The sequence below is a fragment of the Anabrus simplex genome, chromosome 6, assembly GCF_040414725.1.
Source record: "Anabrus simplex isolate iqAnaSimp1 chromosome 6, ASM4041472v1, whole genome shotgun sequence".
NCBI classification, from domain to species: Eukaryota; Metazoa; Arthropoda; class Insecta; order Orthoptera; family Tettigoniidae; genus Anabrus; species Anabrus simplex.
Window position 1 is genome coordinate 287,971,239 of NC_090270.1, and position 15,001 is coordinate 287,986,239.

At 41.7% G+C, this 15,001-nt stretch overlaps 1 protein-coding gene across 1 annotated transcript in view; it reads right to left on the minus strand.

The window, feature by feature from the left end:
• Positions 1-15,001, minus strand: part of LOC136876471 (solute carrier family 2, facilitated glucose transporter member 1) — a 447,688-nt gene that overhangs the window by 396,876 nt on the left and 35,811 nt on the right. The window contains exon 2 of the mRNA XM_068228447.1: positions 1,467-1,650. Coding sequence (XP_068084548.1) covers positions 1,467-1,649 — 183 coding nt within the window. The 5' untranslated portion in view covers position 1,650. The remainder of the gene's footprint in view (positions 1-1,466; positions 1,651-15,001) is intronic.

The window sequence follows — 15,001 nt, forward strand, 5'->3', positions numbered from 1 at the left end:
CTACTTTTATCACCTCTCACGAGCATGTTGTTTCCTGGCAGAATCGCAATATCGGGAACATACGAGCACTTCTGTGAGTTTGTGAAACCTAAACTGCTAGCGAGGGGCAATATCCAGGAACCGCCACTAAGCTGGGCCCAGCAGATGAAACTCCTCCTCCTCCTCCTCCTCCTACTACTACTGATACCGAAAGACGAGAAATTGCCAATGGACTAGTATAACTTGGAAAAAATTCTCTAAACCCATGGGTAGTTAGTGAAAATATTGAGCTCGATTAGTATTATTTACGTAGTTATGTACGGACTTTATTTGGTATAAATCGTGGTCGCACCATTTATTATTTTTGTGATGTATGATCTCTCTTGTGTAACAAAACATGTGAGGTTATGTCACGATACTTCTGCTGTATGCATATTAATAAGACTTTATTTAATATAAGAACATGTAATTAATAGTATATAACTTATTACCTGTAAATATCATGTATAAATCCAATGAAATGTTGTGTAACACATGGTAATAGCCCAGAACAACGCACCTTTGTCACTAGAATTTTAAAGAATATTCTATCCATTTGCATATAGGTTATTGGAGATTTGAGAAGATACAAGAAAGCATGTTGTGTCATACTTTTCTAGAAGCCTGGCCAGGCAAGGTATTTAAAGGACCGTCTTGGGAGTTCAGTTGAGTTGGTAGTGAGAGTTGTTAGTAAGTGTGTGAACTCATGTTGTAGCGTTCTGTAGTTGGTTGACATACTGATGTGGCAGTCTTGTTCTTCGATTCAGTTCGAGATGATGGTCCATTAATGTGTGTGTATAATGTGTGTATAATGTGTATATAATTTGTAAATAAAACATTGTACACAATTGACAACATCTCGTGTGTGCGTCTTTGTGATTACGATAGGTTCTGCGCCTGCGCTTTAGTGAGTTGCAGTGGGTGGTGTGCGAAACCTTCACACAGTCCGAAGAAATTTCACCATCACTAGCTAACGTTAGAATTTAGCATTTTCTAGAGACCCTAATTACTCACTCACCCTCCCAGTCAGGTGCAATTCTCACACTTGTTAGACCAGGACAATTGAGTGAAAAGCGTGCCAGGGCGCGGAGTCTTTGCACTCCGCTACTTGCCCACGTACACATATCCTTTTTCTCCAGCAAAAGGACAGTAGGGTGGACTTAATTCCTCGCCATGTGGTCAAAAACATTACATAGAGAGATGGAGAGTGTCAAAGGCTGGCGGAATGGTAAGTCTGCTATTCTTTTTATGTTCGTATTTGTGTATGTGAAAAAGAGAAATGTTGCACTCATTTGAAGAGACCACGAACCACTATGGTTCCATGTTTGTAAGACTTCCTGTTCTTCGTATTGTGGGTACTTTAAGGTCAAGTACTCCTTTTTCCTACATGATTTTTGTCAGTACACATCACATCACAACCACCACTGACATAAAGGGATGGTACTCACGTGCTCTCGACGACGATGTACAGTGTCCCGGGCGTATATCGGTGCATCCATGTCAGTGACACTACTGGAGATGGAGACATTCCTTGTTCGACCAGGAAGCTGCAGCAGAGCCATGGTCTGAGAGTCTTGCTGTTTCAGAGGATGGTCATCCTCCACGAACCCGGGTGAACCTTCTCGCGACATTCTGTAATAGAGAACAGGGAAACGTTAGGCATTCATTAAACCATTACCGTGTCCAATCTGATATATAGGATGTGGTGCGGATATGAGAAAATCTGGGAAGCAATAACCACCGACCTCTACAACATCAAAGATCTTTTGGCAGGCTAGTTTGGAAGTTACAAGTAATGAACTTAGTTTCAGTTCCGTATTGACTTTAATTATCTAGGATAAAAATCTAAATAATTTACATGTATTAAGTCCATCTATTTAGTACAAATTATTGCCATTCAATAAATGGTCTGTCTATAATGCTACATAATAGGACAGGTTTCGACCTTGTCTAGAGGTCGTCTTCACTTAAAAATAATACAAGGACGAAAAAACATGCATAAATATGATACATAAAAATATAAATGAGATAAAACAAATCAGCAATTGCAATAACAATCAATGTTTATAAATGTTTATTGCTTCAATCTTGTTGTGAGACGAATCTAATTGTAACAGGTGTGGGTAGGACCGTTTATACCACAACTATTGATTGGATGGAGAAATACTTTAAAATTATGAAGACTGTCAAAAGCTATCTGTTTGTCACAATTCTGGAACGGAGTAAAGTTTTGAGCTCCGTAGATTTCTTCACGGAGAATAAAAATGTAATTCCTGACCATAATTTCCTCTTTGACGCCGATCCATCTCGAACTATACAAGCACAGGGCTAGATAGTTTGGAATTGCCAACTTTGCGGAAGAACTTGTGGTTCTAGAACAGGTCTCTGCAGCCACACAAGATCCCATAAACAGAAACAGGGGTGCACTAGGAAGACGATCGGTATACTCTCCAGTGAGTGAAAGCCTATGACGTGACAGTCAGGCAGAAAAGAGGTAATACCGAACAATTTGGAAGCGCATTTTGAGTCACGTAGCTATGAGCTTGTATTCAGGAGATGGTGGGTTCCAGCTCCACTATCAGCGGCCCTGAAGATGGCTTTCTGGTGTTCCCATCTTCACAACGGACAAATGATGGGGCTGTGCTCCAATTAAGGCCATGGTCGATTCCTTCCCCATCCTGGTCCTTTCGTATCCCGTCATCGCCCTACGATTTGTCTGTGGCGGTGCGACGTAAAACAAAGAGAAAATAGACGAGGTTAGCGCACGCTAGAGTTCCACCGTTAACTGCATCAAACCAGTCTATGGACTGATGATGAAACAAACAACAAAAACCTAATACATTGTTTGTTATTGATGCCTTATTTTGTGATAACCCTATCAATTGTACGCAACTGTTGCAGCCTTCTGTAATCAGTTTGTCATGACCATAAAATGACTCCCCTCCAGCGATCGTACCCACCCTTCGACACCTCCCTTCAAAACCAACTGAATAAGTTCCGGTATCTCAAAATATATCCTAACCAAAACACGCTGACCGCCACAATATTAAGAAATAATCTCGTGCCTAGGACCAAATAATTTACTACTATTTGAAACTTAATCGTCAATCTTAGGTCTACTGATTTCCGAGAGTTATAAACAGGCTCGAAACTACAGTATTTAGAGTTTAGATAAGGAGGCTGTCTCTGTTATCGCATCTTCGTTGACTACTGGGATCCCAGAACTGTATAATTACTTCAAAAGCCTTGTTGATTGTTGTGAGTGGCAGCAAGGGATGGTTATTATTGAAACAGACTGGGAAACACACATTCTTTCAGAAATAACTACCGTACTCCTACTGACGAAAGAAGCTCTGCACTACAACGGCCTAAGCTTGGAATAACCCTCTGTAATACAAATAATACTGTTTTGTGTGCTGTAGCTTTATCAATATGTAAAATCACTCTTCAGCTACTGAAGTAAGAAGCAGTCATGAGCCCCTAACAAGCCATGGGTCCCCGCGCCCCGCGGGGTTCTTATCGCTGCCACTGGCCTGGCTATTCCTTCGTTTGAGAGTGGTAGCGATTCTTGGTTTAAGAGGAAGTGAAAGTAGGCAATAATTCTCTTCCTTCATTTGAGACCAAAAATACCTGTTTAACCCTTAAAGTTCTTCTGTAACACTATATTTCAAAGACTTCTATTCTCTGTCTTTCAGTACCAATTATTGCGCATTTTGCATCTCCTAACAACTTGACACTCTATACAGTGGCGGTTCCTCACTATTCGTGCACATCAAAACTGGCTAAAATGCATGATATTTATTCTAAAGTCAAGAACATTCAAGAAACTACAACTTTCCAGTCGAGTAAACTATGTTTTCAATTTACGTGTACTCTCCCCACTGTTATTATCACTTCTCATGAGCATGTTATTTCCTGGGAGAATCGCACTATTGGGATCATGCGAGCGATCCTGTTAGTTTATGTCAGGGCCTCTCAGGGTGCATGCGCGTGGTGCATGCACTGTGCACGGAGCAAAAGACGACTTGGCTTGGTTGACCAGAGTGCAGACCCCCACTCCTCGATTTGGAGCAATAGCGCTTTCTCTCTCTTTCCTAAAGCCTGTCTCGCTCGCTCCGCCTGTCTCCCTCTGCCCCACTTGCGCCGTAGCGCTCCAAATCCGGGCTGACTTGAGCCGAGTATAGGCGAGTTGAGCCGAGCTTAGCCGAGTAGCCCAGAGACGAAGCGTTGATCCGAGCCATGCCGAGCGGCAGCGATGCACAGTGCACGGAGCTCTTGCGCCTCTATCTGTACGCGTGAGATTTTGGGCGTTTGAGAGGCTCTGGTTTATGTAATCAAAACTGCTTGCGGGGAGCTGGGAGTAAGGCAGTCTCGTAAAAGACATTTGGAGACGAGATTATGAATTGCACCAGGTTCTGCGCATTTCAGTGGCTGTTGTAAAAACCTCCACACAGACCGAAGTACTTTCACCTGTGTGTAAACACACTCCCTGGAGACCCTAATTACTCACGGACTGTTAGTCAGGTACATTTCTCGCACTATCTAGACCAGGACAATTGAGTGAAAGATGTGTTAGGTTGCGGAACGTTTGTGCTCCCTATTTGCCCACGTCCCCGACTCCTTCTTCTCAATAAATAGGTAAATTTGCCAGCAAAAAGGGCTGCAGGATGACCTTCATTCACCACCATGTGATCTAACTGGTTAGATGGAGACGTGGGGAGTGTCAACAGGTGATAGAAGGATAAGTCTGCTATTCTGTTTCTGTTCACATTTGTGTAAGATGAAAGAGATACGGTAAGTATGAAAGAGGGAAATGTTGCACCTCCATTTGAAAAGACCACAAGCCACCACTGCCTCCACACAAACACTTTGAGAAACGTCCTTGAAATATGCATGACTACGTTTGACTTAATTCCAGAAATTCCTGGCTGGAACATACACTACATTGCCGTTAATGACCAGACATTCATAGGTGCTGTCTTAGCTGGAGCTGCTACGGCAGAGCCTCTCGAACGCCCAAAATCTCTCGCGTGCCAAAACGAGGCGCAGAGGTTCTGTACACAGTGCGTCGGTCCGACTCGGCTCGGTTCGAACCATCCTTTTGTCTCGGGGTGATTCGGCTAATCTCTGCTTTAACTCTGCTCGGATATTGGAACACTGCACAGCAAGTGAGACAGGCGGAGCGAGCGAGACAGGCTTAGGGAAACACAGAGACAGTGCTATTGCTCAAAGTCGAGGAGTGGGAATCTGCACTCTGGCCAACCCAGCAAAGTCGTCTTTTGCACCTTGCACCGCGTAGTTCACCAGTGCATGCACCCTGAGAGGCCCTGTGCTATGGTCTCACTATGCGTAGGTGCGCCCTTCGCTGCTATCATAATCTAGGAAGACTTTCGACTATGTAGATATCCGCAGGTATTTTCTTCCATTTCTCTTGAAACGTGGAGAAGAGTCCTACAGCAATTTTGGGGCGGTCTGGTCTGGTTGTCAATAGGCACTCTTTCCCAGACATGCTCATTTGCGTTTAGATCAGGGGTTTAAACCGAAGTTTCGAATTAATTCACTCCCATTTCGACAAACAACTTGGTTATGGCCTTATATTCTTAAAGGCAAAATTTCACAGAATATCGGGAGTTCTAGTCAACAAAACTTAGTTGAAAGATATGAAGATAAAGCTGGAATTCGAGAGGAAAAGTTGGAGGAAATATTCGCTTATAGGAAAGGAAGTTAGAGATTTGAATAACTTACCAAGGGACATGTTCAATAAATTTCCAATTTCTTTGCAATCATTTAAGGAATGGCTAGGAAAACAACAGATAGGGTATCTGCAACCTGGGCGACTGCCCTAAATGCAGATCAGTATTGATTGATTGATTGATTGATTGATTGATTGATTGATTGATTGATTGATTGATTGATTGATTGATTGATTGATTGATTGATTGATTGATTGATTGATTGATTGATTGATTGATTGATTGATTGATTGATTGATTGATTGATTGATTGATTGATTGATTGATTGATTGATTGATTGATTGATTGATTGATTGATTGATTGATTGATTGATTGATTGATTGATTGATTGATTGATTGATTGATTGATTGATTGATTGATTGATTGATTGATTGATTGATTGATTGATTGATTGATTGATTGATTGATTGATTGATTGATTGATTGATTGATTGATTGATTGATTGATTGATTGATTGATTGATTGATTGATTGATTGATTGATATTAGAAGAGTCATTAAAGCTTTAATCCGTAAGGCATATAGGGCCTACACAGTATATTACATGACCTAGAATGCGAATCAATGTATCTGCAGTAACCTTAAAGCCTTTTGGAACTTCATTACATGTACAAAGAACACCAATACATCTTCAAATCTTATGTTGTTCAATGGAGCTATGGTGAATAATAGTAAAGAGATGGTGGGTGCCCTGCTTCGTTTATTTTAAGAAGTTTATTTTCAACACGTACCTTCCTTCTACGTACAGGATTGGATATATTAGAAACACTTCATATTTTGTCAATTTCAGATATTTACGAAAATGAGTATTTACAGATAGTAAAGAAACCGAAGACCCTTGGTCCCGATAGTACAACACTATATGTATTGAAGGGCTGTGCTGAAGTGATGATTTAAAGTGATTTGATATACTCTGACGATGTTCTTGCAGAACGAAACATGCCATTCTTTGTTTAAAGTTTGTATGTTTTACATATATGTTATAGTATTAAAGAGTTATATTTAGTGTTTTCGATGGACTGAAAATGTTTAAAATTACAATACTCTGTAAGAGAAAAAGCAGCTCTTGGATGGAACTTTCTTTACACAGGTCTAATTTCAGACGATTTTTGCTGTAAAGACGTAGACGCTGGGTGGACTAAGGATATATTATTCCTAAGTTAGAAGTAGCAGGCATGAAATTAGCAATAATGATCGCTGGTACAAACAGGTAGGAACAATTCCAGGAGGGAACTCGGAATAAGAAGATAAAGGCTAAGTTAGGGATGAAATCGATGGATAAAGCTGTACGCATAAATCGGCTTCGGTGGTGAATGGAGGAGGATAGCTTGTCTAGGAGAATGATGGGTTCGGTCATGGAGGGTAAGAGAAGTAGAGGGAGATCGAAATGACGACGGCTTCTAGTGATTTAAAAAATAGACCGTGGGGAACTAAACGAAGCCACAGGACTAGCTACAAATACAGGACTATGGAGGCGTTTGGAATATTCACAAAGGCTTGCAGACTGAACGCCGAAAGGCATAAGAATACATAATGAAGATATACTGTATATATGTATACTTTATTTATTGCTATTTGCTTTACGTCGTACCGACACAGATAGGTCTTATGGCGACGATGGGAGAGGAAAGGCTTAGGAATGGGAAGGAAGCGTCCGTGGTCTTAATTAAGGTACAGCCCCAGCATTTGCCTGGTGTGAAAATGGGGAAACCACGGAAAACCATCTTCAGGACTGCCGACAGTGGAGTTCGAACCCACTATCTCCCGGGTACAAGCTCACAGCTTTTCGTCCCTAGCCGCACGGACAACTCGCCTGGTGTAATTATAATTAACTAAACGTCTAACTTCCTGGAGCCCAACATTAATATTATATTTTTATACGATCACAATACCGCATTGAGAAAGCTAAAAAAACATGTAGCTTTATGCGCCTGTGAATGACGCCACCACAGCCACAGGACTTCTAGTTTTGCACCGAACCAAAACCACCGCAAAATCAGTTTTTAATTTCATAAATTCTACTTCCATTAACCGGAATTCGAACCACCAGTGGCGTATACTGAGGGCTACCAAGGCTATCAGTGAAGCCCAAATCTCAAATGCGAGCAATGGAAATCTAAAGCACATTATATTGTAAGCATCTGACACATTGTTTCATTTGCAAACTTGAAAGCAGAAAAGACGTCGCACGTATTTCTGAGAACAAGGCTTCGGAGACTGATATTGCAGCCACTCCTGCGACACGCCTCACGAGGGTTGCTGCTGTATGCCTACAGGCGCGGGGACCGGCGGAGGATAGGTGTGCTAGGCTTCGGTCCATCAGATCGCCACAGCTAACTATCAACCATGCGTTACTCATCGTATATACTTCCTCACCTCATCCTTCTGACTTAATTATATAGATAACGGAGTGCTGGTATTTCACTCCCGTTTACTTCTACATCCTTGTAGGAAGTGCTAGCTATTTGCTTTACGTCGCACCGACACAGATAGGTCTTATGGCGACGATGGGATAGGAAAGGCCTAGGAATGGGAAGGAAGCGGCCGTGGCCTTAGTTAAGGTACAGCCCCAGCATTTTCCTGGTGTCAAAATTGGAAACCACGGAAAACCATCTTCAGGGCTGCCGACAGTAGGGTTCGAACCCACTATCTCCCGGATGCGAGCTCACAGCTGCGCGCTCCTAACTGCACGGCCAACTCACCCGGTCTTGTAGAAAGACACTGCAGGCCTGCTGTTATAGGAGTAATATTGTTTTATTTTTATAGGTAGATCTGCTAACATGAATTGCAGTCTTTCAGGTTTAGTGTTCTGTTTTGTTGGTTGGAATCGAACCTGTGATCATGGGTCGGACACCACCACTGATCTTCCGAGGAAGATAATTAACCAGTGAACGATGGGTACGACCGCTGTAAAATTCAACATTTTATTTAACGATTATGATAATAATAATAATAATAATAGTGCATGGCATCTTTATAGGCTTGGTGGTGATCTAATAGGGATAAATGAATGGCGAGGACGTCATAAACATCCAGTCCCCAAGCCAGGGAAATTAAGAGTATGAGGAGTTGATTCTGAAAATTGATCCGGGGCCGTCGGACCAAAGGCAAGCATTCTATCCATTCAGCCTCAAAGCAATTTGCTAAACCTTAGGCTACCAGCACGATATATCAGGTGTTGAGTATTGGCAGTGGCAGAGGCCAGGGCAGTAGCTTGTGAAGCAGCCTTGACAACACAGTAGGCTTCTCAGTTGGCTAATAGCTACAGCTCAAACAAAACATTTAAGGCTTGACGTTCCCTATACCAACTATCGAAAAAAGGGTAACCTAAGTCTAGTGGTAGCCCATGTCTTGATACCAGCATACGCCACTGCGCCGCGGTACCACTCTATAATCACGCCACTGTCCTGTACTAACAAAATGTAGGTATGACAAAGTTAATGTTAAGCTGGCATGGGCACATTGTAGTTAGGAAATCATAATTACATCAATGCTTTCTCGTCTCTTTTCACGGAGGTATGAAATGAGGATCAATTACGGGATTAAAATATGAAATTATCTTGCGTTGAAGCCATCTGATAAATTAAAATTATCACTCATATTGTTATGAAGCACAGCCTTCAAAATACGGAGTGGTCGTTAAAGCTCTCAACTTTATTAACAGCTCTTAGTCACTTCCATTTACTCATGAAGTCATCGGGCCTCCGGGGGTGGCAGGTAATCACACTAAACACTACCCCACATTGCATTTTGATAATTAAAAAATGAAGTCTTAAGTATGAGCAAAGTGCAACATGTGCTCATTCCTTTTTGAAAGATACTATATATTTGTCAAGTGAGCACATTTCAATACCTCTAATACTTTGAACAATTTATTGCCTCCAAAGAGTACTCGAGAGATGTCTGGACCACTTCAAGTCTTACATCCAAAAAACTGCGGGTGAAGGGAGAAATCATCACCGGTGACAACTGTTCAATACGTGTTGGATTAGGGGTATTCGTTCGTGTTCACTGTACGTGTACCTTCTGTTTGGACCAGGTTTTATCACTGTATTCCATGTGAAATGTGGGAAGTAATAAAAAACGCCGAGTGTCTTAAAATATTCCTCATTTGGGTCCAAATACTGTTGACTTTATCAGACTATATTAATGTGATATTAAATCCTTTTCAACAGTCAAAATTCTATTCATGTATTCGTCCGTGTACTACAGTCAAGCTTTCCAAATAACTCTTGGCATCCGACGCAATTACCAAAGTCCACGGCTTAAAGCATGTGTTTACTCGTACGTTTCAGTGGCACGTGCCAGAAAAACAAAATCTCCCTCCCGACGTCAGCTAGTTTCTTCCTTGCGATGCATTTTGTTATATAAGTTAGGTTTCTAATTTTACATTATGGAAAGTGAAAGCAACTTTTTATCATCTTCATCCATGGAAGACGGAGAGGAGTTGTTGTTTTTTTACAGAAAGAAAGAATATTATTTTGATAATTACTTAATGAACTCTTTTCTTTGTTTGACTCCAGTTCCATACTGGAAGAAGGCATTGTCTCACGCAGCCATAAAGTGATGAAAGCAACGATGCAGTTATCACGTACCTGTCAGCTTGCATTCGGGAGATAGTGGGCTCAAACACCATTGTTGGCAGCACAACACAACCCATTCATGAAACAATCCCATAAGCTGTGTGGATAGAACGATACGTAGACGTGGTCATTACGGACAATGCACTGCGTGTTGGAAATAAGCTATTATTTCTTGTAAAATTGCTTACAATCTAATGCTACTACAGTCAATAAGTAAGTGGATTGTGCCTGCAGTGTAGACAATACCGTGTACACTCATACCTTCGTGGACTGGCGCCTACATTGCAGGCAACGTGGTGTACACCTATGTACGTACTACAGTCAATATGTTCGTGGACTGGCGCTGGCAGTTCAAGGTACATATAGTCTTTCAAAATGCCTTTTAGTATCTTTTTCCCATCGTGGTGATCCGGGCGATTTCAACTTGATCATCCCAAACGATTCGCTAACGGATTTGCCTAATTGTTTTCAGAAATTGAAATTGACCCGTTACTCAAACTATGACATTATCAAGTTTCGCCGCTGACATTCAACTATCCTTCATAACAGAGACCGTAGTTCTGCCTATACTGTATTCATGAAACTGCCTCTTGCTGGGACTAGCGAAGAACTGTCACGGCAACATCTTGTGGTGCAAAATCTCCGCTACAGTGCACCACAGCGACACTAGATGGCCAGTCGACGAACTTAGCGTCTCTACTCAGTATTTCTTAAACATGTCAGCATGGACATTTTCAAAATGTGCATATCTTTAACTTCTTCCGAATGCAATAGGTTACAATTTGCACTGCAAGCTGCATTTCTTTTTGGAACGTTCCCTTGTTAGTGCTGAGATTGCGTGTAGTGGAGGCTTTTACCTTCCATTCCTTCAGTAACTTTGCTCACCTTGCTTTTACTCTCCTACTGCTCACTACAATCAAGAGAGCTTACGTAAGTTATGCTATGACGCTTACTTTACAGGGGATGTTCATTGGGTAATAATGAATAAATAATTAACATTGCAGTCTAGTATAAGTCTAGACCAATTAGACGATGCAACTTCTCGGACGTATTACTGTTCATCATTCTACACAACAGGCCGCACGAGTCAGTAGGAAGGTCACTTAATAGTCAAATGGTAGTGGGAAAGCTATATTTCTAGAAAATAGATCTCAGAGAATTAGAGTAGGTGAAGCTTTATCTGATCCTGTAATAATTAAGAGGGGGAATTCCTCAAAGCAGTATTATTGGAACTTCATGTTTTCTTATATATAAATGATAAGTCCGCCTCCGTAGCGTAACGGTTAGTGTTATTAGCTGCCGTCCTCGGGGGCCCGGGTTCGATTCCCGGTACTGCCGGAGATTTAAGAATGGCAGGAGGGCTGGTAAGTGGTTGAAATGCTACATGCAACTCACCTCCAACGGGGGTGTGCCTGAAAAGAGCTGCACCACCTCGGTATGAGGACACGAGTTTTATAGTAACACGCAGTTACCTACAAATGGCAGATGCCGCCCACCCTCATCGGAGGGTCTGCCTTACAAGGGCTGCATTCGGCTAGAAATAGCCACACGAAATTATTAATGATATGAATAAAGGAGTGGAATCAGAGATAAGGCTTTTTTGCGGATGATGTTATTCTATATAGAGTAATAAATAAGTTGCAAGATTGTGAGCAACTGCAAAATGACGTCGATAATGTTGCGAGGTGGAAAGTACGAATGGTATGATGATAAATGGGGTTAAAAGTCAGGTTGAGAGTTTCAAAAAAGTACACTCAATTTTAATTACTTCATTGATCGGGTGAAAGTTCCATATGGGAATCATTGTATGCACCTGGGTGTTAATATAAGGAAAATTCTTCATTGGGGTAATCACATAAATGGGATTGTAAATAAAGGGTACAGACCTCTGCACATGGTTGTGAGGGTGTTTAGCGGTTGTGGTAAGGATGTAAAGGAGAGGGCATATAAGATTATGGTAAGACCCCAACTAGAGTATGGTTCCAGTGAGCCGGGCTGAGTGGCTCAGACGGTTGAGGTGCTGGCCTTCTGACCCCAACTTGGCAGGTTCGATCCTGGCTCAGTCCGGTGGAATTTGAAGGTGCTCGAATACGTCAGTCTCGTGTCGGTAGATTTACTGGCACGTAAAAGAACTCCTGCGGCACTAAATTCCGGCACCTCGGTGTCTCCTAAGACCGAAAAAGTACTTAGTGGGACGTAAAGCAAATAGCATTATTATTATTATGGTTCCAGTGTATGGGACCCTCACCAAGATTACTCGATTCAACAACTGGAAACAATCCAAAGAAAAGCAACTCGATTTATTCTGGGTGATTTCCGACAAAAGAGTAGTGTTACAAAAATGTTGCAAAGTTTGCGCTGGGAAGACTTGGGAGAAGGGAGACGAGCTGCTCAACTAAGCGGTATGTTTCAAGCTGTCAGTGGAGAGATGGCGTGGAACGACATTAGTAGACGAGCAAGTTTGAGTGGTGTCTTTAAAAGTAGGAAAGATCGCAATATGGAGATAAAGTTGGAATTCAAGAGGACAAATTATGACAATATTCGTTTATAGGAAGGGGAGTTAGGGATTGGAATAACTTACCAAGGGAGATGTTCAATTAATTTCCAAATTCTATGAAATCATTTAAGAAAAGGATAGGAAAACAACAGATAGGGTATCTGCCACTTGGGCGACTGCCCTAAATGCAGATCAGTAGTGACTAATTGACTGATTGACTGTACCTTAAAACCAAGGCTCCTACCTTCCCCATGCAAGTCCTTTCCCATATCGTAGCCACCGTTATCCTTCGATGTGTTAGCGCGATGGTAAATGTATACGTGTTTATGGAGGCTTCATAGAAATAATAATAATAATAATAATAATAATAATAATAATAATAATAATAATAATAATAATAATAATTTTAAGTTCCGTTAAGTAATTTTACTGTTTTCGAAGACACCGAGTTGCCGGGACTTTGTCCGACAAGAGTTTTATTTACGAGCCAGTAAATCTAGCGACACGAGGCTGATGTACTTTATCACCTTCAAATGCCACCGGACTGAACCAGGATCGAACTTGCCAAGTTGGGGTCAGAAGGCTAACGCTCAACTGCCTGAGATACTGAGCCCGTCAATATTATAATAATAATTATAATAATGATAATGATAATAATAACAATAATAATAATACGAACGGCTATACGGTTTTCGGAGACACCGAGTTGCTGGAATTTAGTCCCGCAGGAGTTCTTTTACGTGCCAGTAAATCTACGAGGCTGACGTATTTGAGCATCTTCAAATACCACCGGACTGGGTCAGGAAGGAACCTGCCACATTGGGGTCAGGAGACCAGCGCCTCAACCATCTGAGCCATTCATCCCGGCAAAAAAAAAAAAAAAAAAAACTACAACAGTTCGTTAGTAAAAATAAACGGTGGTCTTCAAGAAATTGGCGTTATTATTACCAAAGAAACCATTCCAGAGAGAACAAAACAAACGTAAATTAACGCAGAAACCAAAAGAAGGTGGACGGGATGGACATAGAAAAATCAAAATGGAAATCAGTGAGCGAATGAAGGGATATAGGGAGGGAAGGTATCATTACATTATTATTATTATTATTATTATTATTATTATTATTATTATTATTATTATTATTATTATTATTATTATTATTATTATTATTATTATTATTATTATTCTGGCTCGGGGAATAGGTATTTGTGTTTGTACCACATTCTTCTCTTTATGTTCAAACAACACATTACACTACCAACCACTATGGAAACATGCAGTAGTAATTATTACCCTCCATATAGGATATTCGTCAGGAGGGGCATCCGTTTGTAAAACAGAGGCAAATTCACATGCACGACACGTTTCGTACCCGCGACACCATAGGTGTGTAAAAGTGGCAGAAGAAAAGATTTTTATTACAGCAACAATAAAACGTATGTTTATGCCATTATTCAAGCAGTGTCAACCTCCACTCAGTGACGTGGCTAGAGCGCTGACCTCTGAACTCGAGACACGAAGAGCTATGGGCACAGCCTCGTGGGCAAATGAGAGCAAAAGCCACCAGTGACCTTTTGGACAACGGCACTGTAGGGAATGGTACAGAACGAAGAAGGACGGGACACACGAAGAGAAGAATCTGGTCGTCATCTGAAGAGGGATGATCCGATAGCACCATCAACGATCGGTATCAGTACAGCAGTGGCACATAGTGGTATATTTCACCATGTCAGCAGTTGGTGTACATTCATTCGTTTCTTTCTTTCTTCTTTCTTTCTTTCTTTCTTTCTTTCTTTCTTTCTTTCTTTCTTTCTTAATACGTTTACCCTTCAGGGTCGGTTTTTCCCCTCGGACTCAGCAAGGGATCCCACTTCTACCGCCTCAAGGGCAGTGTCCTGGAGCTTCAGACGTTGGGTCGGGGGATACAACTGGGGAGAATGACCAGTACCTAGCCCAGGCGGCCTCACCTGCTAAGCTGAACAGGGGTCTTGTGAGGGGATGGGAAGATTGGAGGGGATAGACAAGGAAGAGGGAAGGAAGCGGCCGTGGCCTTAAGTTAGGTACCATCCCGGTATTTGCCTGGAGGAGAAGTGGGAAACCACGGAAAACCATTTCCAGGATGGCTGAGGTGAGAATTGAACCCTCCTCT